The sequence below is a fragment of the Lacerta agilis genome, chromosome 4 (assembly GCF_009819535.1).
Source record: "Lacerta agilis isolate rLacAgi1 chromosome 4, rLacAgi1.pri, whole genome shotgun sequence".
NCBI lineage: Eukaryota > Metazoa > Chordata > Lepidosauria > Squamata > Lacertidae > Lacerta > Lacerta agilis.
The window spans coordinates 68,910,929-68,938,640 of record NC_046315.1 but is presented as its reverse complement, the minus strand read 5'-3'; the positions used below and the strand labels follow the sequence as shown (position 1 = coordinate 68,938,640).

Genomic DNA, 27,712 nt, shown 5'->3' with positions numbered 1-27,712 from the left:
TCACAGTGGAAGCTGGCAGGGTAACTTCTGAAGAACGGCTTAAATGCTCAACCAACAGCATATGGTTTAAAAGCCACAGCAGTTTTGCTGAAATAAGGCTGCATTTCTCTCTCTTTAGATGGCCCAAAACATCCATATCGTGTATATTTTAAGGCTTTTTAAGCACCCAAGACGGTGCTTCTGTTTCAAGGCAACCCTTCTAGAGGGTAAGGAACCACAATGAATACAAATCTCATGATGTTAAGCTGTTCTGTGAGTTGTGAAGGAGATGGTAAGTGTTCACAAGTACAGTATTTTCTTTCTCCATTTTTGTTTTTTGTTTTTTAAATCTTATTTATTGATTTTCCAATACAAATCTCCAATTACCAATCAAATTACAATCCAAATTAATTATACAATTCCCAATTAAAATAATTCCAACTAAACCAAATTTTTAACAATTTTTTTTGGACTCCCCATGTCTCGGACTCCGGAGCGATCTTCACCTCTCTTTCAGTTGCATTCATAGTCCGATACTTTCACAGCCTCTGATATATGCCAGCAAGCAGACGGAATTATAATAAATAATGTCTCTGTATGGATAAAGTCATTGTTCTTCCAAATGCCACATTCCGGAAGCCACATTTCCCCATTTTTGGAATAACTGCAGTCTCCTTCCCTAAGCAAACAGCTTTGCCCTCCCCCCACCTTTGCCCTTTGTAACAAACAGCTATTTAAAGCATTTATTTTTTTAACGACAGATGTTGGAATAGGACTTTGCTGATGTGCCACAGCTGAATGAAGTGAAGTTTATTACAGTCCCAGACCAGATTCATATACTGTACTAAACGAACATAAAGCACAGTAGAATTAAGTTTGAATTTACAATCAAATATAACAATAAACAATACGAACACAGCTATTCTCTAGACATTTTGCTGTTAACAAAAATAACCAATTTTACTTATTTTTATCAAACAAAGTTTTTATAACATTGCTGCCAACAAAAATAACCAGTTTGACTTTCTATCCCACCTTGCAGTACCAGCCTCCAAGGCGCACAAAAATGATAAATAACTTACAGTACAATAATCCCATTGTTATTATTATAACAACTGTGAAAATAGTAAAACAGGAGTAAATTGGGACCTAGCAACACCTATTAAGTATCCAATGCACAACACTCCTAACAGCAAAAAGGAAGTGATCCTAGCCCTTTGATAGCCCTCAAAGAGAGAAGTAGAAACCTCTTTAGCACTATAAACAGTTTAGGAAGGGAGCAATACTTAACATCAGTCCCTCTGCAGAACAAGCTGAATTTTAAACTTTGAGGAGCTTAAAGAGCAGTTTCCAAAGTGGTGGGTTGAGGGAGAGAAAATATTAATTGCCTCATTAAGTTCATGCACACACACATGTAAACTCAACCTAAGGGATCTTTTAATTAGCACAGAAGTAAACAATTTCTATTTGCAAATATTATACTCGCTAATGCAACTACAGTGGTGCCCCACTAGACGAAAAGAATTCGTTCTACGAGTGTCTTCATAGAGCGAATTTTTCGTCTAGCGAAGCGGCAATGCAGAGCGGAGGTTTTCGCGATGAAAAAAGAATTTTTTTCGTCTTGTGAGGCAGCCCCATTGACAATTTCGTCTTGTGGGGCAGCCTTCCGCTAGCGAATGCCGTTCGTCTAGTGAGTTTTTCGTCTAGCAGGGCATTCGTCTAGCGGGGCACCACTGTACTTTCCTTTTTTTTTTAATTCCCACATTTCTTCCAAAGTGTTCAGGATGGTATCCATACCCTCCTTGCATCTCACAACTTTGTGAGATTTGTGGGTCAGTCTACTCACCTAGGTCAATCAGTGAGCTTTGTGACTGAAAGTGTGCTCTTTCAAAGAAATTTACAATTGTAAGAACAATTGCAATACCAGTCAAGAATAAAATAAATCTGAGAGGAATAGAACCATTCAACCAGCTAAAAACATTGTAACTTTTTTTCTCTGAATTGTAACACTAGTCTAGGAGAAGTCGCAGAACCTAAGCCATCTCAGCCAGTGATCAGCGATTATGGCAATTGTAGTCCAACAACATCTGAAAGGCACCACATTGACTACCGTACCCCGCCCCCCTCTAATTGCTACATCTCTCCACTCTTTTAGCTTCTTACCTTCAGATAAACTGTGGCCTAACGGCAAAGCATTTTATGTGTCTAATAATCTGCATTAGCCAGCAAGGCCACAAAGGTCTAATGTAATGAGTTAATTTTCCCCATTTTAATTCCAAGCTGGTTCTCTAATTTACTAATACAAAGTGTTCTCGTCACCTCTTTTTCATTTCATTTTCTCAGACCTAGTAGTCACATTTTCCTAAGAAATCTGTAAGAATAACAGCTGTGTCCTGCTTTCTCAGCACACCATCACAATTCCTAGTGTCATCTCAGTCAGAGCTGCACATGCTTTGCACATAACTGTGAAGTATTTTTTTAAAAGGCTTGATCCAGATGCTAGCAAAATTCATGCCTGTGTATCTGCTGCTTGCATCAATTCCACCAGTTATCTGAAAGACCAAGGATGGCATGATTCATGAAACCAAATACCTGGTATTTGGAACAGAGAATATAGGAAGGACATCCAGCAAGGCAACATTTCTGTCCTTATGGTCCTATGAGCACCCCACAAGCTTTTTGCAGTCTGTCCTTATCCCTCAATTCACTCCTGAGATGGTGCATGTATATGTGAAATTTCACATCCTTGCTGGTCTTCCTGCAATGGATCTTTGTTAGATATTATAGAATTGTAGAGTTGGAAGGGCCCTTGAGGATCATCTAGTCCAACCACCTGCAATGCAGAAATATGAAGTTTTCCCATACAGTTATTGAACCTATAACCTGAGCATTATCAGCACTATGCTCTAACCAACTGAGCTATCCAGGTGTGACCACACATCTTCTAACGTTCCTCTTCTTAGCCACTGTCTATTCTCCTCTTCTTAAAATTTTCTTTCACATTCTTTCACCAAACACTGCACTACAGGTATACGCCCCCCCCCCCAGGGTAGAGAGGAAGGGGGGAGTTACAAACACACACACACTCCTTCCCCATTACTTCACAATTCCATAGATTTGTCTCAAGATACATACACACACACAGTAACAATAACAACAAAGTAAAGTTAGGACCAGGAGGGATATATTTCTATACCAGAGCATATCCAGCTTTATTACTAAGAATCTTCAAATCCTCAAACCGAAGAGCATGCAAAACAAGTAGGATCAAAACAGCACATTATGAATGCAACACACAGCTAAAGAACACTCATAAGTTTATATCAGCTAGCTTTATGTTTTTAAGTTACATATATACAAAATGATAATGGTAAAAGCAAATTCCCCACCATCTGTTGCAAGTGAACTGTTTGAGGAAACATTATTGCTCAACCTGACAGAATCTAACTGGTAAGACAAGAGGTGATATGTATCTATTTTCAACTACAAATGGAATAGAATTTTGTGACCTCAGTCAATCTGCAATCCAATGCAGAATTTATCAGTGCTAGGAAATGAATGTGTGTGTGTGTGTGTGTGTGTGTAATGGGTGCCACATTTTAAAATAAAATAAAGGATTATTCACTTTTATGTGCAAAGTTAGTGCAAAGTTCATGTTTTACAGGGAGTGCTTTGAGAGAAGCAATCTGTTGCTTAGTAGTAGTATCTGAAACTAGTATAGCACATGTCAGCACTTCACCTATTACAACAACTGCAGGGTTTTTATATTTTGTGAGATTTTTGTCAGCATACTGGAAGCTAAAAGGTTTGATGTTCAAAGATCCAATCCATTTCAAGATTAGCTATCAGCTGTACTTTATTAGAAAAGCAGTAGGGTTTTTTTACCCTCCTGATTTTGCCCATTAAATACCACCTGGCTGCTTGATGTTATTAAATGAAATATGAAAAGATTAGTATGAAAAGGCATGGAGAATGTATTAAGCTCCTTTAAAATCTTGCAACAGCATTTTGGGGAACAGAAATATGGACAGTGACAGCCTTGTGAAACCACCCAATCCTCAAGAATAATAGCAAAGCAACAGACATCAATAAAATAAAACATTAAGAACATTTTGTCAAATAATTGTTATATTCCAGTAATGTGTAGCTCAATTTACTCACATAACTGCTAACAGTTCTGAAAATTAACAAGGACAATCCAGGTTTGTCTACATGACCAAACTGGATTTTCATCCAACGGCCAAACAAATATGTAGCAAATTCACACACATGCACCAATAAAAATAAGTGAAATGCCCAGGGTGAGTTCAAACAGTGTCAGATCCCTTGTCTAATGGATTATCACTTGTACAATGAGACTATTTCCCCATCTCCTCCCTCTGGCAGCTTAGTGTGCATCCCCCAAATCTGATCCAGATGGCTAATGGACCCTCCAGAGCATATGATACTGGATGTCACCACAATTTTTCTCAACATGAATTTGGGGAAAAGGTTATCAGCAATACTGTGTCACCTAACAATGGATATAAAGTATTTCATGATGAGTTCATGGTTTATAGAGACCACATAGATTTAGTTGTTATTAAGTGTGGTGTTCCCTCCTCTCACTCCCTTTAATCAAATTCCATCGTGTTTGAAAGCATGATAATGAAATGCACAGATGAAATAAGCATTAGTTATCTGAAAATTACAGCTAATTATACATAAACTGCAAGAGTTATATTTAATGGATCAACGGCACCTCTCAAGACATTTATTTCCATAACACGTGACTGACAAACCAAAAAACCAAAACTGGGTGTTGTGTTGTTGTTGTTGTTGTTGTTGTTTTTACCTTATTGCAAACTGTTCAAAAGCGTGTAGATTAATAAAATATTCTCTCTGCTGCAATTATGGAACATTACATTTTTATTCCATAACATTAGGCTAACTTCTTTTTACATTTAGTGTATGAGTGGATTCTTGTAAGTACTCATAGTTTGAGCCAAGGCATCCCCATATCTCCAAAGGACATGGCCCACTTCGGGTAATGAAGCTAAGCAAGTCTGGTCCTGTACGTTGCCTGGAAACCACATGTAAATAGCTATGAGTTACTTGGATAACCTGTGGCATCAAATATGATATTGTTGGGCTACAACTCCAACAATTCCTGACCACTGGCAACATTGGTTCAGTTGAAATGGGAATGCATAACCATCTGGAGGGTTACAGGATTCCCACACCACATAAGAAGGATAGGATATAAGTCTAACAATAGAACCCTGAACCTATGGAAATCTAGCAAGCTTTCCCCATATTCTTCCACATGAAAATTCATATGCATTTTTCTGTGCATTTCTCCTAATATATACTTTGGGGCAAGCAATGTTTCCTATTATAATGCATTTTGTACATTATTTTCACTGGTATTTGTGTCACTCTCCCAATACAGGCATAGGCAAACTTGGCCCTCCAGCTGTTTGGGGACTACAATTCCTATCATCCCTGACCACTGGTCCTGCTAGCTAGGGATGATGGGAGTTGTAGTCCCAAAACAGCTGGAGGGGCGAGTTTGCCTATGCCTGCTTTAACTGCTTCCAGACTGATGGCTCCTAGCACCATCTATTGGTGTTGGCCATCAGGTTGATACTTAGTGCAAGGGTGAGTAATTCTGGTCTTACTAAAGAACCAGAAACAATGGTGAGCTCATAATAACAAGAGCTCATAATAATAATCCCCACTTGCTATGACCCGAAGGAGAGTCAATAGCTACACATCCCAGGTCAACAAACATGCCACCAAAATGTTGTGCTTCCTTCATTTGAAGAAATGCTGAAGAGACCTATATGGGCAGGCAGACCCTGAGAACTCCTGATTTCCGATCTTCATCACATCATCCAACATTATAGAAAAACAAGGTTAGAGCAGTTACATAAAGAAAATATTTCAAAGACGTTAGTAGATTCCCCCAACTATTCTCATTTGAAATGAATTCATAATTATTGTCACAGTAAGCCAATAAGAGTTGAACAGACCATGGCTCTGATTAGTTGTTGTTCAGTCGTGTCCGACTCTTCGTGACCCCATGGACCAGAGCACGCCAGGCACGCCTATCCTTCACTGCCTCCCGCAGTTTGGCCAAACTCATGCCAGTCGCTTCGAGAACACTGTCCAACCATCTCATCCTCTGTCGTCCCCTCCTCCTTGTGCCCTCCATCCTTCCCAACATCAGGGTCTTTTCCAGGGAGTCTTCTCTTCTCATGAGGTGGCCAAAGTACTGGAGCCTCAACTTCAGGATCTGTCCTTCTAGTGAGCACTCAGGGCCGATTTCCTTGAGAATGGATAGGTTTGATCTTCTTGCAGTCCATGGGACTCTCAAGAGTCTCCTCCAGCACCATAATTCAAAAGCATCAATTCTTCGGCGATCAGCCTTCTTGATGGTCCAGCTCTCACTTCCGTACATTACTACTGGGAAAACCATAGCTTTAACTATACAGATCTTTGTCGGCAAGGTGATGTCTTTGCTTTTTAAGATGCTGTCTAGGTTTGTCATTGCTTTTCTCCCAAGAAGCAGGCGTCTTCTAATTTCATGACTGCTGTCACCATCTGCAGTGATCATGGAACCCAAGAAAGTGAAATCTCTCACTGCCTCCATTTCTTCCCCTTCTATTTGCCAGGAGGTGATGGGACCAGTGGCCATGATCTTAGTTTTTTTGATGTTGAGCTTCAGACCATATTTTGCACTTTCCACCCAAAACCAAATCTTGAGTCTTCCTTATTTAGAATATAGCTTGAATTTGCCCACTGTGTGTGAAAGAAAGCAATAAAAGCAGCCACTATCAGGGAAGAAAGAACCAAGCAATAAACCTGATTGATTGCCAAACTGCTTGAAAATCACACATCTCCAGTTTTCAAAACATTTTATCAAGAGAGGAAAATTGTCTCTTCAAGGTTAGTGAATGACCTGGTTAGACCGTAAGAAGGAGTGCTATTTAGAACAAGATTTAAAGCCTGTCATGTACAGTTAATATAGCATGCTTAACATAACATCCCATTGACATAAGTCTGCCTGCTGTTTTAAGCTAACCACAAGAAATTATGCAGTATGGGTTTTTTTTCTTAGATTGCATCATTATATGCAAACAGGTATACTGCGCAAATGGTCCTCTGTTTTTTTAAAAAATGTATTTTTATTAAAGATTTTCTTGATTTACAAAAGTATGTGCAATGTCTCTCTCGTGTATTTTTTTCCATGTAACAGTCTTACAAATCAGTTTCATTTGTTGAGACATTAGGAAGAAAAGGGGGAAAGGTGGAGGGAGGGAGGGAAAGGTGGGGGTGGGGTCGGGTGACGATGTTTCTATTTTACTTAATATATGTAGGGATTGGTGTCAGCGTCGCTTGTGCAGGTTCTCTGCTGTTCACTTGTGTTCCTTTGGTGGTGAGAGAGGTTGGGGTTGGCCTAGGGTGTGGTTGTTCATTTGTGGTTGGCAGTGATGGTCTTTGTTTTCATGTGTGAGTGGGGTGGATGGGTGTTTTAGATCAGGTTAGCCATATTGATTTGTATGCTGTTGGTGGATTTTTGCCATTGTCGCGTTGGGCTGTATGTGTGATAAAGGTCAGCCATACTGGGGTGAAGGCATCTTCTTCTATTTGTCCTCATGTCAGTTTCAGTTTATTGGTTAATTTTTCTAGCAAGGCTATTTCCCATACTATTTGGTACCATTGGTCCATGCTTACTCCTGACAGGTCTCTCCAGTGTCTGGTTATGATGTTTCTGGCACTCAATGGACCAGAATGTGGTCTAAACCCCCCTTTAATTCCATATCAATGAAAAGAAAAGAACTCACTCTGAAACTCACCTACAGGTGGTACCTAATACCAAGAAAACTAGTGCTAATACGCCCAGGAACCTCACCAAAATGCTGGAGATGGTGCACCTCCACAGGCACATACCTCAACATGTGGTGGGAGTGCCCCAAAATCCAACTATTCTGGACAACCATACGAGAAATATGTAAAATAACCAAGCAAGTATTAGAAATCTCCCCAGAATTGGCCTTACTAAACATCTTCCAATACAATAATTCCCACTTACACAACAAATAACTCATAACCCACCTACTTTGAGCAGCCAAATGGTCCTCTGTTAACCATGATAGCCTTATGTTTGTACATGAACACAGAATAATGTGATTTAAATCTGAGTAGCCTTACAAGTCAGTTTTTTGGCTTGGTATATTTTTGAGGTGACTGATTCTCATCATTGAGTACTTCTAAGCAGAACAATCAGAGGTTACTCTTATTTGGAACATACTTTGAATATCTATGGGCTGTGAGAGGCTTATAAATACTTTTTTTGGAGGGGGGTTAGTTTCTTTTCCATGTGTCATCAGGAATTAAAACTAATTTAAACCGGGACTGTGGTGTGTGATGAGAGGAGGCTTAATTGTTCCCTCCCGAGGTATGATCTTGATAGAGGCCACCAGAGCTATTAGTCTTAAAAGAACAGCTTTCATTGGTACCCCAACCCCACCGGAAGGCAAATAGTAGCACATAGATTCTGACCAGAGGTGAAATAGTTAACCCTTAAAACCAAATGAAGATAATCCCCTCACACATATCACTACTACTACTAATAATAATAATAGGTAAAGGTAAAGGTAAAGGGACCCCTGACCATTAGGTCCAGTCGCGGATGACTCTGGGGTTGCGGCACTCATCACGTTTTATTGGCCGAGGGAGCTGGCGTACAGCTTCCGGGTCATGTGGCCAGCATGACTAAGCCGCTTCTGGCGAAACCAGAGCAGTGCACAGAAACGCCATTTACCTTCCCACTGGAGCGGTCCCTATTTATCTACTTGCACTTTGACGTGCTTTCGAACTGCTAGGTTGGCAGGAGCTGGGACTGAGCAATGGGATCTCACCCCGTCGTGGGGCTTCGAACCGCCGACCTTCTGATCGGCAAGCCCTAGGCATTTAAATGTCACTTTAAGTTTGACTCTTCAATTTACCATAAAATGAAATCACACACAGTATGTATTAGATAGGTCTAAGTCCTATGTTTTGAGTCAGTCTATCTCTGATTTCTAGATACTGTACTGGAGAAACAACAAATGGTAATCACTGCTATCGTGCTCCACAGATGGAGACCAAACTCAAGGCTAGGTGGACTCAGATTCAGTCAAACAATTATTCTTGTCCTAAATATAACATGAAACTGAATACAATAAATATCTATTTCAAGCTAAGCGAAGTTCAATCTTACTAATCGTGCCCTGATGCTGAAAAGACATTCCTTGGTTCAAGATTTACCCCATGTTAGGATTGTAAAGCTGCAGACCAGAAAGGGTATCGACACTTTTAAACAGATGCCCTCTTAGACAGTCCAAAAGCTCACACTGCATTCTCCCATATTCACCACTGCAGAATGAGGGGGACAGAGTTACATGCACCCTGTTTATGCACTTCTCCATTGCATTGCAACCCTATTTACAGGGTTTTTTTACCTAAACTCTGAATCCTGTCTGAAATTGGGGGGTGGGGGCAGATTAGTAAAAACAAACCACCTTGAAAATCTGATGAACAAAGACTTTCACAGCAGGATTGTATGCTGTAAATCCCATTCACTTCAGCACAACTTGCTCCCCCCCCCATGTGTATAGGACTGCAGCCTTAATTTGTTTCCACCCCAGTTTAAGAGCATAAGGGAACGCAAACAGAAGGGCTTTTTTAAAAAAAATAATGAGAGCAGCAACAATGCAAGTCAAAAAGAGCAGCTCATTTTTTCCTTCAAAACTACCATCAAATGAGCAAAGAGAATTTAGACGGAATGACATTTCGGGGGCTGGATGTGGAGTCTACATTATTGAACACATTAATTTAGCACTTTTGTCGCAGTATAGCTCTCACTGTAAAGACACTCCTCTAGAATTAGTTTCAAAGCTTTTCCATGCTCTACTTTAATGACAAATGACGATACATTAGATATATAATTACACAGCTAAAAAGGAATCTATGGGAACTCTGACCCTTATAGAGCAAGCAAAACAGTCGTGAAATAAATGATCCAGTGACTTTTGAAAATCCATCTCTCTTCGTAATGATAAAGGGCGATAATTTCCCCACTGCGCATACCTCCCTTTTTCTTTTCATATTCATCTCTTGTCAGAGATTTCTTCTCTAACTGACAAACTGTGGTGGCTTTTGTTTTTTCCAGGAAGTAGTAGTTCCATGAAAATAAGCCCCCAATTAGTTTTAAATAGACTTGCTTCCATTTCAGCACGTTTTGGAATGCAGTCTCAACCTTCAGTAACAGGATGGAGAGGTAAATATTTAAACCCTATCCAAATTCTCAAGTTGCAAATCAAACTGTGAATGGTGATTTATTTGTTTGCTTATATAAAGAGTGAATATACCAATGTATCATAAAGATATATCACAGCAGTTTACAACAATATAAAAACATAAAACCAAACCATAAAAAGTTAAAAGCAACAAGAAATTTAAAAGCAAACATCAGTAGACTACTGTGGGGGGGATCTACTCTTAATTGCCTTTCAACAGGGAAAAATTCAGCAGGTGTTTAAAAGTTGATACACAAGGCACCCTCTGTTGGAAGGATGCTCCATAGGACTGGGCTGGTGACACTAAAGGCTTGTTGTCATACAAGCCACACCAACTCAGGGGATGATCAAATTTGCTCCCACGGATGATCTTAGTAACTGAGCTGAGCTCAGGCAATTCCTGAGTTATTCTGGACCCAAGCTGTTCAGGGCTTTGTAAAACAATATAAGAACCTTGAACCTGTCTCAGCAGCATGTGGGCAGCCGGCACTGCTGCTTTAACAATGGTGTCACATGTTCTTGACCAGAAGCTCCTATCAGCAATCTAGCTGCTACAATTTGCACCAGCAATTTGAGAGCCAGTGTGGTGTAGTGGTTAAGAGTGGTAGACTCGTAATCTGGGGAACTGGGTTCGCGTCTCCGCTCCTCCACATGCAGCTGCTGGGTGACCTTGGGCTAGTCACACTTCTTTGAAGTCTCTCAGCCCCACTCACCTCACAGAGTGTTTGTTGTGGGGGAGGAAGGGAAAGGAGAATGTTAGCCGCTTTGAGACTCCTTCGGGTAGTGAAAAGCGGGATATCAAATCCAAACTCTTCTACTCTTCTTCTTCTAAACCAGACCCAAGGGCATCCCCACATAGAGCACATTACAGTAATCTCATTTCAAGGTCAGCAAGGCATTAACTAGACCCTGCTTCTTTCTCATCTTTTTCTTTTCTTTTGTTCTGCAGCTGTTTCTGTTTTGTTTTCAATTGCATTAGTTTTCTATATCTCACCGTATTATGAAAAAGTTTAATAAACATCTTAACATTATGGAGCTGACCAACTTTATTCTCGAAAGCTTCCTCAAAGGGTGTGCTTTGTAGATTCCTCCTAGCACGGTCCATTTCACTTGGCAATTATAACCAGCCAACAGCATTCTATGATCAGCACAGAAGGCAGAAGTAGTAATGAATGGAGGACTGAGTACACAATGTTCCATATGTATTCATGCAGCAAGAAGCTATTGAACAACAGTTCCCCATGCAAAGCAGGCAAACGACTTTTAAATTTTTAAAACTCTCTTTGGCAGCAGGGATTGCTCTGGTCAACTCATCAGCAAAAGCTCAAGCTATGTGAACAATTGGCCCCCATGTGCTCGTTGGATCACAACACATTGTATTATTGTATAACGTTAGAGGTTCAGCATGTACCTGCTACTTTATTTAATGAGGGCAGTTGCTACACCTAGTGCAACATGTATTTCCATGATATCGCACGGGGATAATGATCTTTTGCACATCAGGTCTGCTGGGGAGTGGAGGTTTTGAGCTCCCTGCACTCTCAACTGTGATCTTGATGCAGCCAAGGCTGGGCCTGTTTTGCTGTAAAATCTGCACCTATAATTCCTCCTCAGCTATCAGAAAATGAATTATTTCCTGTATTTGTTCTCTGCTTCCTATTTGTTGCCAGAATCGTCTCATTTTCTTGCCCTGAAAAGGTCTGATCCAAGCCTGGTTCCCAAAAACTTTTTGCCAGCACAACTTGCCAAACATTGATGTGTTTGGAAATGTCTGGAAACCTACCAACAGAAAATAGAGCACAAAATTGGAGGCAGAGTTTTATGGGCGGCGGCAGCAGCGACACAAAAGTCATGTGAGAATGAGAAAGAAGTCCCCATGAAGTCTGACAGGAGGAATCTGTTCCTTAACCAAAACTGATCCAGCTTCATTGCGTTATCAGTGAACTATATTCATCAGAGAAAAGGCTGCTGCTACATTGCGAGAGGTTTAGTAAATTGTATTAAGAACATACTACAAATGTGGCTGGAGAGAAGCCATATTGGAGGAGGAAACATTGGGAAATGTTCCGAGGATAAAACAGAAAGACTTGCATAAAACAGCTTGAGACCACTAAACTCGTATTGCCATTAACCAAGAATGTAATGTACTTATATGAAAATCACCATGTATACAGCACTACTATAGCCCACGCATACAGCAATCTTTAAAATCTGTAAATTGTTAGTCTTTACAGCAAAGTTATTGGATAAGTTAATCCGATTTATTTTTTAAAAAATCATTGATTTTTATCCACCCTGGTTTTGAGAACAAAAGCTCACCATGTGATCCAATGGCTCGCAAATATAGAGACTGCATAGCAATGAACAATGTATGCTTGGAGTTGGTTCTATTAGGTTCCCTTCACAAGAGACTACAGTGCTAATTCTGCTGTAAATGTGATTTATCAGTATTTGAATGTGTTTTGGAGGCGTACACAATGCCTATTAGACAGTTATACAACCCCGAAACCAACTGGCTGCAAGTGTCAGATGCTCTTGGAAAACATGGGTCTGCATTTGATGACTTGAGGACAGGCTCTGTCAAGTTTAATCACAATGAATGGAGAGTATTTCTGCTCCACGTATACTCCTCCAAATGAAAATCAAAACTGTCGAAATATATGAAGATCAGAACTGAAATTCTTATTTCACCTTTATACTTAACTCTATCAAAATGAGGGGGGGGGGAACAGGACTAAATGGAGAACAATAAAAGTTTGTTGCACTGTTAGGAGTCTGAAAAGAGCAAAAGTAATCAAGAACAGATTGTGAAGGAAACCCCGTTCCTGCAAAAGAAGGTATTGGGTTGGATTCAACTAAATAGTTGTGCTAGCAGTCCTACTAGCTCAGCAGGGTAGTTTTCCCTCTCTTCCTCCTCCTGTATGGCTATTGGGGGTTAGAAGAAAACCCCAAGAACAACATATTAGGGAAGGAGATTGTTCCATCATGTAAATGGAAATGCATGCATCTTAGCAAAATGTTTGATCCCACCCATTATATTTATGGGTCGTTTTGCTGCTGTTATTAAAAGAAATGTCAGAGTGGCTTGCATAAGCTTCTCAGTAGCCACCAAGCTAAGCACAGATGAGAGTTACTCTCAATTTTGACAAGGTAACTGCACTGAGTGTTCTCAGACCATTCACTGAACACTGAGAGTCATTGTTCATTCTAATGCTGTGTAAGCAACAACATGCACAGCAGAAAAAAAGAAAGAATCTACCCAATCTCCCTTCTCCCAATATTACAAGTCACTAGTGGTCAATGAAGTATTTTTCTTTTTCTATAGAAATTCAGTATATTTTTTATCTAACTTCCAAGGGAGTCCCATAACAGTCTGAATATTCAGCAGTATACCAACCCCCAACCATAAAAGGTACAAACAACTAGACTTGTGGTGCTGAAGGCAATAATTGTAGTGATACTACTAACAAGACGTTCTTCAGTCCTATATCATTAGCATATAAAATTAAGTCCCACCATGTATCACAGAATGTTTCTGACTTTTCAATACCCCTCAAAACCCGTCTCTCGGGTTAAATTTTCTACTATAGCAATTTGCCAAATATTTTATACCACAGGTCATTTCTGGACCTTGCACTTTTGAGTGACTCTCAGCCTCGTTATCACTAGCAAAAGCTGTAACAGATTGTTCATTTTGATGCTCTTATTTTCTCCCTCAGATATGGATAAGAGAGACAATTGTGTTGTATATTCTATTGATTCCTAAAATATTTTAGAAATCTCACTGTGTACCATTCCCCCAAACCCCTTCATCACTAAGCATAACCACAACAGATGGCAGTACATCTTCCTTTGCCCACAAATCACTAACTGAGGATCTGGGGTCTCAACCTCAGGGAAAGGAAATGAGAAACTGGGATTTTTAGAGGGCAGGACTCTGAGACAAAGCATTTCACTATTTATCTACGTTATCTGGCCCACAGTATAACCAGGAGAACTTCACACAGCTGTAGCCTCAGGGATCTCTATGGAGCCAGCTGCTACTGTAACTTGGCATCTGGGCTCGATGACAAACATGTCAGAAAAAGAAAGAGAAGCATGGTGTGATGTGATGGCCTGAATGCAACCTCAGATTTTATGCAGTAAAACACAGATACTTTTGGCCGCAAAAATAAAATGGAAAAGCTATCAGCAGAACCATATTAAGTACTCTTTTAAAGTTTGAGAATTAGGTTGATCTGATTCTAGGAACTAGATAGGTAGGAAGCCCAGAAAGGCAGACAGAAGGAACCTGGATCTCTACAACAAGTAGAGATTGTGCAAGTCAACTAGCTGATATGATATATAATCTAAACTGCTGCGAGAATTTCACCGAACTCAAAATAATTTAACATATGTGAAATATTTCAGGGATGATCTGGCAATAGTCAATAACTTCAGGAATGATCTGGCAATGGTCAGTAACTTCAGGAGCACGAAAACACACCATAGTAGACAGGGATTTTGCAACTTCCAAACAGTGATGTTGTTCCAACACAGTATTTGCATCCCTACCCACATCCATGAGTTATCCATATCACATGAGCTTTATTTGATTCTGATTTTATTTGATTCTGAAGTTGAGAAGTTGATTTTATTTGATTCTGAAGTTGAGAAGGATATCAATAGCTCCCAGATTCTGACACTTTTTGCCTTAAGCTTGTAGAGTTCTGCAGATAAGCTCAGCTTTCAGGAAATAAATATCTGTCAGCTAGTGGGTGGGGAGGGAGAAAGAAAGAAATGTCCCTGAACAATATTATTGTTCTCCATGTGTCCAGGGACCTTAAACAGCCCAGATTATTTCTTCTTCTACTCCTTCATAATTATTTATATCGCAAAGCTCTCTCTCTCTCTTTTTCAATCCAGTGGCATAGGTATTTAGGATCTGGGTCTTAGAATATTGATTCAGCACCCCCAGATGCACATCAGTTCTATTCTGGGTTAATTTTATTTCAGCTCCTTCGGTCCTTACTGCCACAATCCTCTCTTTGAGCTCTCTGGAGTCTTTCCTAAAGGTTAGGCAAGAATCCTGTCAGCATACAAACTGTGCAAGTCTGATGCCGATTAAAGTATAAATGGCTGATATGGATTCTTCCTAGGGCTGCCTTCGTCTCCAACTAGCAAGGAAAAAATATGGCTTGAACATCCCTAGCAGTGTCCTATTAAAAGACCAATGCATGGAGCTTTGGGGGGAAACTCAATGAATCTAGACTGATCATAGCAGATTCCACTTGGAATCTGGATATTGCTGATTTTATGACCTATCTGCGGTAAGGTAAGACTGCTCTTTTGCTCACAAAAACCACTATCTACCAAAGGCTAGACATGAAATCAATAGAAGTTGGAAAATAATATATTTTTGTTTAGGAAAATGTATATCACACCCTCCTATCACATTCATAGTATTCACTTTAGTCATGAAGTTCCATTCCATTCTTCCAGCAGGCTTTTGTTGTGAATTTTTTTGCTAGATTGTGCAGATGCCATATTTTACACAAATAACTGTCATTTTTATAATCAGAACTTGCTCGAAATGAAGCTCACATATATTATTTTAAATACAATATTTTGTAATTTTTTGATATGTTCAATATGTTCATTTTTAAAACAAAAAATGAATTATTATTATTTCAATAGGCACAATAACTACCCACTGAAATTCCCGCAGTGCATTTGAAGTTCAAGGCAACTGTTGTGTGCACAGATCCCGTCTTACTATTGCCATATGTTTCCTATAGAAAAATCAGCCAGCTTGCTCTCCTAGTGGATCTTTAAAGTACGATATCAAAATTCAGTGCGCATAATCTCAATGTTTGCAAAGCAGATGGAGTTACTTAGAAATGTGACAGGCAGAATGTTCTGTATCTGGTATCCTAATCATAAATTTACTTGGGTGGAATCCCCACTGAGTTCAGAACTGAAGCATAGGACATGAATGCCACTGGGTTCTTTTTTAATCATCTTGAGCTCTATGGAGAGTACTTAACAAAAATAAAGCTTTGGAAACCTATCAGACATCTTCCTAGGGTCAAAGCTATGACATGTTTATATATGTGTGGGTGTGGCTGTGGGTGTGTGGGTGTGGGTGCAAAGCAAAATAATTGTAGTGATGCAATAGTGCACCTCCACCCCATAAAACTGCAAGTGATCAGAACTGGTCTTGCAAAATCAGTGGGGCATTTAGCTTGTTTAGGAATTTTATGGGCATAACTCAAGTGTTAACCATGCATTTAAGTTGTACGCCTACCTAGGATATTGTCAGGGAACTGTCCTTGCCTCAGTGCAAGGGCTTTCAGGGTATAGAGAGCCCCCACAACACCTTCTCAGCAATTCCTCTTCGTCCAGTGGGGAAAGCAGCAGTCCCTCTAGTGGGGAAGGGGAGACTGCCCAGGGAGATGCGGACCAGGGCTCTGGGAAGGTGAGAGAGCACTTGCACCGCTCAGGCACAGGGGGAGACGCACCTCTTCCATCTCCCCACTTGCGCAGAGGGGCCAGGCGCAGGGATGGTAGGAGGGGGTTCCACATCCCGCGGTTTGAATGTTGGGGAAAGAACCGGAAAGAGTCATTCCAGGATTCTGTGGAAGGATGAGACAGACGTGAACTTTTATGCTCTGCACTGTATATACTTGCACAATAAATAAACTAAAAGAAACGGCGGAGTCCGACTGGTTACTCATGGGCAACTACTAGAACCTTACAGATATGAACAGTAAGGACCATGAGTTTTATGGAATTAATCAATAACCAGCTGTGATCAAAAGGTCCTCCTTGCAATGTGCACTTGAACTCTTGTACAGTAGCTTGACATTTTCCCTTTTCTGCATCCAGGTAGCACCACTGATGATAAATGACATGATAAAAAGAAAATCCATTTGTTCCAATATGAACAATTCAGATACTAACATTTGCAGTTTTAAACTGTTTTTATATTTACAGTTTTCATAATTGTTTTAATATGCAACTGTTTTCAATTGTGTTTATATATGTATAATTATGTTGTAAATTGCTTAGAGATGCCTCATGGAAAGCAATTCATAAACAAAATAAATAATGAGTAATAATAAAACTAGGTCAGCCTAAATGTTTGGAAGGATTTTTTAAAATATATATATTTTGGTCACTTGAAGTGAGAATCACTGAAAAGCTCTCTCTTTTCCCAAGTTCTGTGAAAATCAATAGCAATCTTTGCTAGAGAACATAGCAGTAGACAGAAAGCTAAATAAAGGACCAGGACATGGATGTTGGCTATGAAAGGGAAACAAGGCAGGAAATCGTGACAGATAATGTCACCAACAATACAAGACAACAAAATGCCCTAGTATAACTACGGTATTTGAAAAGCCCAGGGCAAATTATATCCCATCAAGATTCTAGAAGCTTCACCTTACCCTCAAAAAAGTATAAGTAAAGAGAAAAAGGAAGTCCAAAAATATGATGTGGAATTACTAGGATCAAAAACACTGGTACAGACTTTGATGATAAATTCATTGAACTTCATATTTTATGCCGAACCTAAACAAAACTTCCAGGATGAGGAATCATGGCTCAGCAATACGGGCAAGTAGGCCTGTGTAATCACCCTATTCAGTTCAGACTTTTCCTGCTAGCCTTAACCAGGGTTTCCTAGCCTTAAACCAAGATTTGAAATCAGGATTTGAGAGAAATAACAACAACAACAACAACTATTATTATTATTATTATTATTATTATTATTATTATTTCCATAAGCTGTGTACTGTACAAGCAGAACACTGATATCCAGAACAGGTACGTAATGTAATGAGCATACATGTTTAAATGAGGCAACAATGATAATCTAACTTCTATAAACAGAAAATTACAATAGCTACAAACATTCCTCCTCCTACTTCCCCTGGAGTTCAGCTGAATTGACTGGAAGGAAAAAAATAAAACTGTCACTGATCAGACTTGAAAATGAGAACACTCAATGAGAACCTATCTTTCTTGTTGCAATAAACAGTAATTAAATAATAATTAATTCCATAATAATGTTGTAATGAAGCTCATTAAAGTTAAAGCACAGTTAACATTAATTAGCCTGCCAGGGCAACGGAAATTCTCTTTCATAAATATACATACTATCAACTCTCAATTGTTCTGGTTTGCTTTCTATCCCTCCTTCAGCCAAACCAGAGTTAAAGATCCACAAAAGGTCCCCATCTAATTGTGTTGTTGTTTTTTCTGGGAAGATATGAGGCGGAGAGGGGCTCTGTGGCATTTCACTGAATACCTAGCACACATTTTGTGCATCATCTTCAACTGCCACAAACTGATTTGGCGCCACATGTAAGCCCCTATGAGGTCACTCTCAGTGTCGGATTTACATATAAGCCAAACATGCTATAGCTTGGGGGCCCCAATTTTTTTTTTAATGGATGTACATTTCCAAAATATAAGATAAAAAACAAATAAAATAAAACCTACACACAGCAACAGTGTTTCGTGTTGTGTAGGCTCCTATTTGTTATGTGCAAATGGCTTTAGATACCTATTAGGTCCATAAATTACCATATAGCATATATTCAACACAAAAAAACGGCAACAATTTGTTGTTGACAAAGGACAACTGGATATATAAAGGGCCCCATTACCTTCAGTATCTTAGGGCCTCATCAAACCTAAATCCGGTCCTGGTCACTCTTGATTATAAAATGCATCTAACACACAAGATCCTATTAAGAGGAAGAAAATAAAATCTGAACATATAACTGTCTGAAAGCAAACAAAGTTAAGTGACTGGTTGTCATGGTATCATGTGAACTAGCATACTGGCACAGAGGGGGGAAACTAGTTTAAGACGGTAGTGTAGATTAACAGTCACACCCTCCACCAAGGAAACTGTGGGTCAGGAAAGGGATCTCTAAGTTGAATTTTTCAACACCATTCTCAGTTATTACCGGTAATTAATAGGGTTCTTTGGGGGAAGCTAATATAACACCAAATGCTAGCTTGCAACAGTCTCTCATTGGAGAAACAGACTACAGTGGTACCTTGGGTTACAAACACCTCGGGTTACAGACTCCACTAACCCAGAAGTAGTACCTCGGGTTAAGAACTTTACCTCAGGATGAGAACAGAAATCGTGCGGTGGCAGCGTGAAGGCAGCGGGAGACCCCATTAGCTAAAGTGGTACCTCAGGTTAAGAACGGTTTCAGGTTAAGAATGGACCTCCGGAATGAATTAAGTTCGTAACCAGAGGCACCACTGTAGTGGTGAAGGCAGCCCTGTTCAGGGATGTTTTTAATGTTTGATGTTTTAATGTATTTTAAATATTTTGTTGGAAGACGCCCAGAGTGGCTGGGGAAGCCCAGCCAGATGGTGGGGTATAAATAAATTGTTTTTGTTGTGGTGGTGGTGGTGGTGAAGGAACATGTCGGAATCCAAAGCCCCTGACCAGTGTATTTATAACCCTACAATGAGATGTTGTGGTCACAATGGTAGTTTGGGAGTTATTGTCACACTACCATTCCAGGTGACATTGCTACAAATACAAGCCCTGCTCCAACAGTTCACTTGTCCTGCAGTAACAATCTGGATGATGACCTGAAGGAGCTTGCTTTTGCTGCGTGCTAAGCAAAAACTGAGACACGCGCATGGCGCTGTGCGTTAAACCACAGAGCCTAGGGCTTGCCGATCAGAAGGTTGGCGGTTCAAATCCCCACAACGGGGTGAGCTCCCATTGCTCAGTCCCTGCTCCTGCCAACCTCGCAGTTCAAAAGCACGTCAAAGTGCATGTAGATAAATAGGTATCACTCCAGCAGGAAGGTAAATGGTGTTTCTGTGCGCTGCTCTGGTTTGCCAGAAGTGGCTTAGTCATACTGGCACATGACCTGGAAACTGTACGCCGGCTCCCTCGGCCAGTAAAGTGAGATGAGTGCCGCAACCCCAGAGTCATCCACAACTGGACCTAATGGTCAGGGGTCCCTTTACCTTTACCTAAGCAAAAACTGGGACATGCCTAGTTCTCCAGGTCTGCACTGATTACTTTCTCCTCATGTGTGTGGCAGTAACATGCATAGCATTAAGAGCAGCTCTGCTGGCTCAGGCTAAAAGCCTCTTTTGTCAAGAACCCTGTTTCATGCAATCCTGATGCCTCTGGGAAGTCAACAATGAAGGAGCAAGGTCTTCACCCAAGCAACCGGCATTCAGAAGAAAAATGCATTTGCTGCTTCCATAGAAGAATCATCATAAAGCTGTAGTCGCTGTCATTGCACATGCCCCCACCCAATGGTTCTCCTATTGGGACTGCTGACCACTGCCCTATCTGGTGAACAAAGGCAGTGCAGTATTCAGACTGGTGCCACACAGATTGACTCATCCTGGGAAGCATGGTAGAACTTCCTGTCTCAGTGAGCAACAAGGTCCAGCAAGTCTTTGCTTCTGACCTGTTCTCCAATCCTGCCTTCTGGTTTCTCCTCTGATCCTGTTTGCTCTTCAGACCTGACTTCCAGCTCCCAGCTCTTGACTCATTCCAGGTCACTACCCACACAGTCCAACCCTTCCATGTATCCCCTCAGTTAAAATCCAAATGTATGTCTCACTAATTCTGTATTATTGGGTTGTTGTTTTTTAAGATCAGGGATGCTGGCCTGTCCTCCATCCACAATAGTATTCCGTTTGCTCCTCCCTTGTTCAACAGTAACAGCCATTCAAATGACAGACTACTGGGTGGCATCAATCTCCCAGTCCAAACAATTTCTATTTACTATGGCAACAACCTATGTTCATTCAGACACCAACTCCATCTGCTATTCAGATTCTTCTGGTTTATGCATTTTACATGAAATCAGCTTTTGTCTCAGTGGTTATCAAGACACAGATTATTAATGAATTATATGCTACTAAAAATCTTGCTTGTATTATGGATGTGTTTGGAATAAGAGATTGATTGCTAAGGGGACTTCGCAGTCTGAAAATAGAATTACTAAAATTAGACCCAAGAAGACAAATGTAAAATTCAGGTAGCAAATTAAGCATGAAGACACGCTAATCAGAAGCATCTTAACAAGGAGGTTGTGTGATGAATATCATATATAGATACCTAATAAGTAATAAAATAAACATTAGCATAATACACAATTCTGCATTCACCTTGTACTGAAACAGCTGTTAAAAGAAGGAAGCAGTTGCCTGCACAAGCCAGTCTTGCGAAAAAAGCACTATGTAATTCCTTTTCTCCCTCTGATCTTGCACTGATGAAAATATTCTTCTTGAGAAAACTACGAGACACCCTAATTATAGTGTGAAAAAATACATCTTCCTCAAAGGAAGCCGTCTCCAGCTTAAATCAATGATACATTAGTTGCAAGTTACTCCTGGTGAGATCTGTTGCTCCAGGAAAACTGTGCAAATAAAGTGGTCCAGGAGGTATGCAAGTGCCCAGTGCATTTTGCCTCCACGGGGACAAAACTAGGACACAATAGAAATCTTTGTCTGTGCAAATCAAATGTCTGCCACGTACGATGCCTTAATAAGTGTGTTTTCATTTCAAACCTTTGCCATACGAAAAGAAGGCATGTGACATGTTTCAGATTTGGATTTAGTTTTATATTTTAGCGCACTGATGCTCCTGTTCTGTTCACTTAGCAGACTTCATATTGTGCAACAAAAATTTCCCCTCCTCTCCTCTGCAACCCACATCGGACCTTCAAAATCTGCTCCAGAGGGTCAGGGGGCACTCTGCAGCTTATTATGGGCACGTGGGGGGAGAAGAGGAAAATACTGTTGCACAAGTGGAATACTATTGCAGCACAGGATACAACTCTTTGAGAACTGTAGCACTACAGATGAATGCATAATAAAATAAAATGATGGTGATGGTGATGATATTCTGGGCTGTGTGCTGCCTGAAGAAGCTCCTGGTGGCAGTAGATCATGGGCCAATGCTCCATATCCAAGACTAAACTGATCCATATGGCTATAGAGCAGAGGCTTCAATCAACCCTAACTATTGGCTATGCATCTACAGCCATCAGAAACAGCCCCCTCTCACAGACTGCATTGCCTGTGGCTAAATTCACTGGGGATGTTGGCTTGCACATGTCAGCTCCTCTTACTCATTAGTAGCTACAGTTAAGAGAGTCTTCTGGAACCACAGAACAACTAGCCTCACTGTGGGAGCAAGCAGTGTTATACACAGTCCTGGAAGGAGTTGACCACTCAAAGAACAAACAACACAGGGCATCTGAAAGGCTGAACTCTTGCCCCCTACATGGCTATCATGTCACTGTCTATCAGATGTTTGTTTAGCATACTAAGAAAATGAAGACGCTGTAGATAAAGGGAGGGAGATTGTGGTGGCACAAGCATCTTTACACAGCTCTGCAATACTACCTGAAACCAGGAGACTAACTTTTAAAAAACCTAACACTTCTTTTAATCCTTTGCCAATTATCTACGCAAATAAATTTAGATGGTACAGACTTTTTAAAAAAATTGTCTAGACAAGTTATTCTAAAAAGTTTCATGAGAATCTTATCAGGGTTTGCTTACTGTCAAACTGATTTTCTGTTCCCTCTCGGCTTGTCACAACTGCTATCTTACAGTAGAAATATTTGTGCTCATTGCATTACTTATGGAATATTCTCTTCTCGTGGTTTTCTTCCGAGAAAATGGAGGCTAAATGTCAACTCTGCCTTACTCACAAACAATACCCTTTGCCACGTGGGCTGATGCCCCCTTTTGGGTCTTAAAACAAACAAGCAAACCAACCAACCAACCACTCTCAACCATCTGCCCTGGTTTGTTTCTGAATAATTATGAACAAATACTGTGTGTGTGTGTGCACACGCGCGCACACACACACCAACTGTGCTATTCCCACTACTGTTCTAATTTACAGTCTGCAGGCTTCTTACAAAAAAGCAACTGTGAACCATGTGTCACTTTTTGCAGTAAAAAGCAATGACTGATCTATGCAAATATCCCAAATGAACCATGCAATTCCCCACTTGCCTAATCATCTCTCACATGGCCTCTGTGTGCATTTTCCCAGTGCTATTTTTCCAGGGGGGAAATGTGCCGGAACTCACCACGAATGCCACCCTTGTTCTCTTAGAATGGCAAATGGTGCCCACCTGAGAGGTGCTGGAAATGAGTTCCTGCTGGGGGGGGAAAGCGCCTCATTTTCCCTTCTTCAGCGTCGCCAGAAACAACAGCAGCTATGGTGAGAATCAGAGGGCTGCACAAGCTCTCATGAGAACACTATGAAACAGGGGCAGCCTGTCCCATTTCGAAATGGGAATGTGCCCCCTTTTGCTGCCCCATGCTCCGCCTGCCCCCACTGCCAGAACACCCCACCACCAAAATTTGTCAAAAGGGGGGCGTTCGGCAAGGCCTTGGCACTCGTCTCCTCCACACCAGGGAGCGGCAACACTGCATGCTGGTATGCCTCCCTCTCACTGAAAGTCGGTGAGTGGGAGCATTTTGCCAGCATCAGAAGCAGCGGACCACTTCTTGCGCTTCCACCACCTGAGGGGGCTGCTTCACCCCTCCTCATGGATGGGCAAGATTTGCTTTAAAGGGGCTCTGGCACATAGATCTTGGCCGCTGGGAAAGAAGAAAGGCAGAACGTGTCACTACACTTATCCAGTCAGAACAACTATCATTTATTTACATCTAGATCTGCCCTGACAAGGCATAACTATTAGCATCTAAGGCCCTTAACAGCTTGTGGCCAGTTTCCTTGCAAGATCACCTTGCCCTATACATGGTCAATCGATCACTTCAATGACAAGTGTCACATACATGTTTGTGAAAAGTCCACACAATCAGTACCTTGAACTGACAAGTGCCCATGAGAAAAATACATTGCTGAAGAGGTTTGATTTTTAATTTTGCTGGGAAAGGCATATAGAAGTACCTTTTGCATTTAAAGCTTCTTCTTTTATTTTCATCACAGTTTCTTGGCCTTCTTTTTCCTTGTTTCCAGCTGTTATTAAATCAAGATAGAGAAAAAATAACTGTGAAAAACTGTCAATATTGTGGAGTACAGTCTTACAGCGCAATAATAAATCCTGCAAAAAGAAAAATCTACACCTGAAATTCTTAAATGTTTAAGCAAAGGAGGCAGAGAAGGGGAGGGGGGGAGTTACAATAAATATAAGAAAGAATTCTGTTATTGGATGAGTGAAATAAGGTCTTAGTGGAGAAAAGCTTAATTGTCCATTTATTATTGGCTTTAAAACACAGCATCTCCCTTGAACACTGAGATACTGGAATAAAATTTGGTACATGTTCAGAACATGAAACAAAATATATGTTTCAGATGAGATATCAGCCCAACTGCACTTCTATTTTCAATTAAGCTATGACAGACAGAAAGGGAGAAATGTGATGTGTTTTCTCTCACTTAAGGACTGAAACTTGGTTTGTAAATTTATGGCACATTTCTGTATTTGAAGCAGCTTAACCACTGATCCATTTTAGTGAGGTGAGGGCAGGGAATGCAGTTAAAGGCAGAATACACCGATGTTCAAATACATGATTAACTTTTGCATTCATTTTCAAGCTGGGGAGTGGAGGGAATAGAAAGAACAGTAATATATGTCCTATTTTCCTTGAAGGCAGAGGTGTGGAGAAATATGGAAAGATTGTTTGACATAAATTCTGGATACAACTCTACATTTCAGTTTTGAATATCAAGCTGGTCCCTACAACCATTAGCAAAACAGGAAAATGTTCCAGTTACAGGTGGGTAGCCGTGTTGGTCTGCCATAGTCGAAACAAAATAGAAAATTCTTCCCATGAATTATCTGCATCTGCACTGAAGGGTGAGCTATCAAAATCAATGTTCAGGTTGAATTTTTAGGACAAATTCTATATTTCATGTCAGACTCAAAACAAAAGCCTATAACTGATCCTTCAGAATTAATTTTAACTATTCTAAGCTAGTTGATAACTCCACAGTCTCTCCACTTTCATAACAATCATTCTTTACTCGCCACAATTTTAAAGAATATCCCTTAGATTGCTGTGCAACAATGCCTATAAGGTAAATGTAAAGCTGACCAAAAGATCACACACACACACACATTCATTTTCCTTGTGCTTTTTCTGAAAGTAGCTTGTAACTGGTCATTTTTTTACCATTCACAATAGCTTTCATTCTCCTATGCAATCCACCCCGCTTCCCAAGTAAAATCTTATGTAACCATTTCAAATGGGCAGTCTTTATATGATTTAAAAGTTATAGACACAGACAGCAATTTTTGTCTGCAAACTCCTGACATGAACACTGCTCTGCAATTGACTCTGCATCTATTAGATCAGCTTTTCAATTATATCAGCAGCACTGCCTGGCTGATCTCTTTTTATTTAACCGTGGAGTGGGGTAGGGCGGCAGGAAGAAAGTTAAACAAAAGAAAGAAAGAAAATATCTCTTAACAGTATTTGTTTTCACTGTAGAAATAATCTTGGGGTTACACAGCCCAAACATCCAGTTTGATCCTAATCCCTAAAAATAGATGCAGTGTCAACGAACAAACCCTCCAGTAAAACTGCCATATCCATGGAGTTCTCGCTGAACGAAGCTATGGGCATGAGATCACATCTCCTCACTTTCTCAGTCTAAGTGATTTTCTACAGCAGGGAATTAAAATCCAACGTGTGCCATAGGATGTAGCTATGCTGGGGGGAAAGGAAGCTTCTATGATAATCCCTGCAAGAGTTTCATCTGATCTTCCTCCTCATCCATCAGCTGCGGTACAGCAAGCAGGCTTATTAAGAAGCCTCCAGAGTCTTGTCTAAGTCCTGGTAATATTAATTTCATCTGGACAACATATTGCATATTAACTTATTTCATGCTGAATATTCGTTTTTTTAAAAAAAAAACAACACCCGAGCACTTCTATATGGATGCAGTTCCAGATGAATATTTCTAAACACGTCTTCTAGAAATCGTATTGTATTTTCTTACTCTGTTATTTTTGTTTTAATTTGTTTTCTTTTACTATTATGTTAATATAATATGCTAAGTTAAACTCTCAAGGTGACATATATTTTAAAATGAATACATAAAATTATTCATTATTAAGATTTATATACAGCCCTTCATCAACAGATCTCATGGCAGTTCACAAGATAAAAATACAATATAAAAACACAATTAATTTAACATTGTCTTTCTACACTCCAAGCAGTGTGACATTGCCTCTCATAAAGGGGGCAGCAGATTATATCCACAGACTTCAAGAGAAGGAAAGACAAATTAAGTAATTGCTTACCAAGCATGCATATTTCAATATGCAAGGGGAAAGTTTTGGCGCTTCTTCAGTTACTGCTGTTGTTGTGCAATTAAGTCTGTGAAATTGCACTGCTTCTGCAGTTCAGTTCAGAAATTCTGCTATTGGCCACTTAACAATAAGATAAGAGATCAGGAATGGACCGTGGACTCAGGTACTCCCTTAACTCCCTCTTAGGTGAATGTACCTCTCCACTAAATTCCCTTGTTTGCCTTGACTATGATGAACCTCCCCCCCCCCCCTTACACTGGCACAAAGTTTGGTTCATACCAGCCTGGGTTCTCCTCTTAAAGTATGAAATAAGTTTGTGAAACTTGGTTAAAAGAAAAACCTTGCAACAGGCCCTTCCCTAACACCAGGAAGCAGCAGGGGTCAGGATAACTTCAGCAGTCATGCTTATTGGCAAACAAGAGATCCACAGCTCTTTGTAGCAGCTAGGACTTGCTCCATGACAAGACCAAGATTCTAACTAGTTCTCACAATTCCAAAAGCAGTTTGCCATGGGGTGGAGCTGGCTGCTGTTAAATGAAATCAAACCCAGAACTCTGCTAGGCACACAGAACTGGCTGCAAGTTGCAACTAGTTATTTTCGTTTTCACCCAATTAATGCTTTTAAAAAATAAAGTAGTAAGGATTGTCCATAAGCGATGTCTCCACAAATAAGGAAGCAGAAGAAAACCAACCATTCTGAAAGGTCATAGAACAAACGTTTTTGTTAGAGGTTGGCCTGCTGCTGATGTAGTGGATGAACATATTGATGGGGAGCGTATATGTGAAGGGATGCAAAAAGAAATTGCAATTCAAAGGCTCATAAATTGCTGAGATTAAACACTCATTTTGCTTTACACTAAAAGCTAAATATAAATAATGCTGAACATATAAATCAACACTAAAATTACAAGGTAAAGAGGTTTACTCAAAGCAATCAGCTGGTAAAAAGTGATGGATGGCAGCTAAGAGCCCTGTTTTAATTCTGAAATTCATACAAGAAACTCAGAATGCTGCTCACTGCAGCATCTTCCATGATCTGAACCTCAGCTATGCAAAACTGTATCTGAGCATAGAAATCCAGCCAAATGTCTTCCTTTTTCTCGGTGTACTTTCCAG

At 40.2% G+C, this 27,712-nt stretch overlaps 1 protein-coding gene across 2 annotated transcripts in view; it reads right to left on the bottom strand.

Moving 5' to 3' along the window:
* ZBED1 (zinc finger BED-type containing 1) overlaps nucleotides 1-27,712 on the bottom strand; it is a 127,393-nt gene that overhangs the window by 41,803 nt on the left and 57,878 nt on the right. For both annotated transcript variants that reach the window (XM_033147476.1, XM_033147477.1), the window contains one exon: nucleotides 24,226-24,294. In XM_033147476.1, the coding sequence (XP_033003367.1) occupies nucleotides 24,226-24,294 (69 nt within the window). The remainder of the gene's footprint in view (nucleotides 1-24,225; nucleotides 24,295-27,712) is intronic.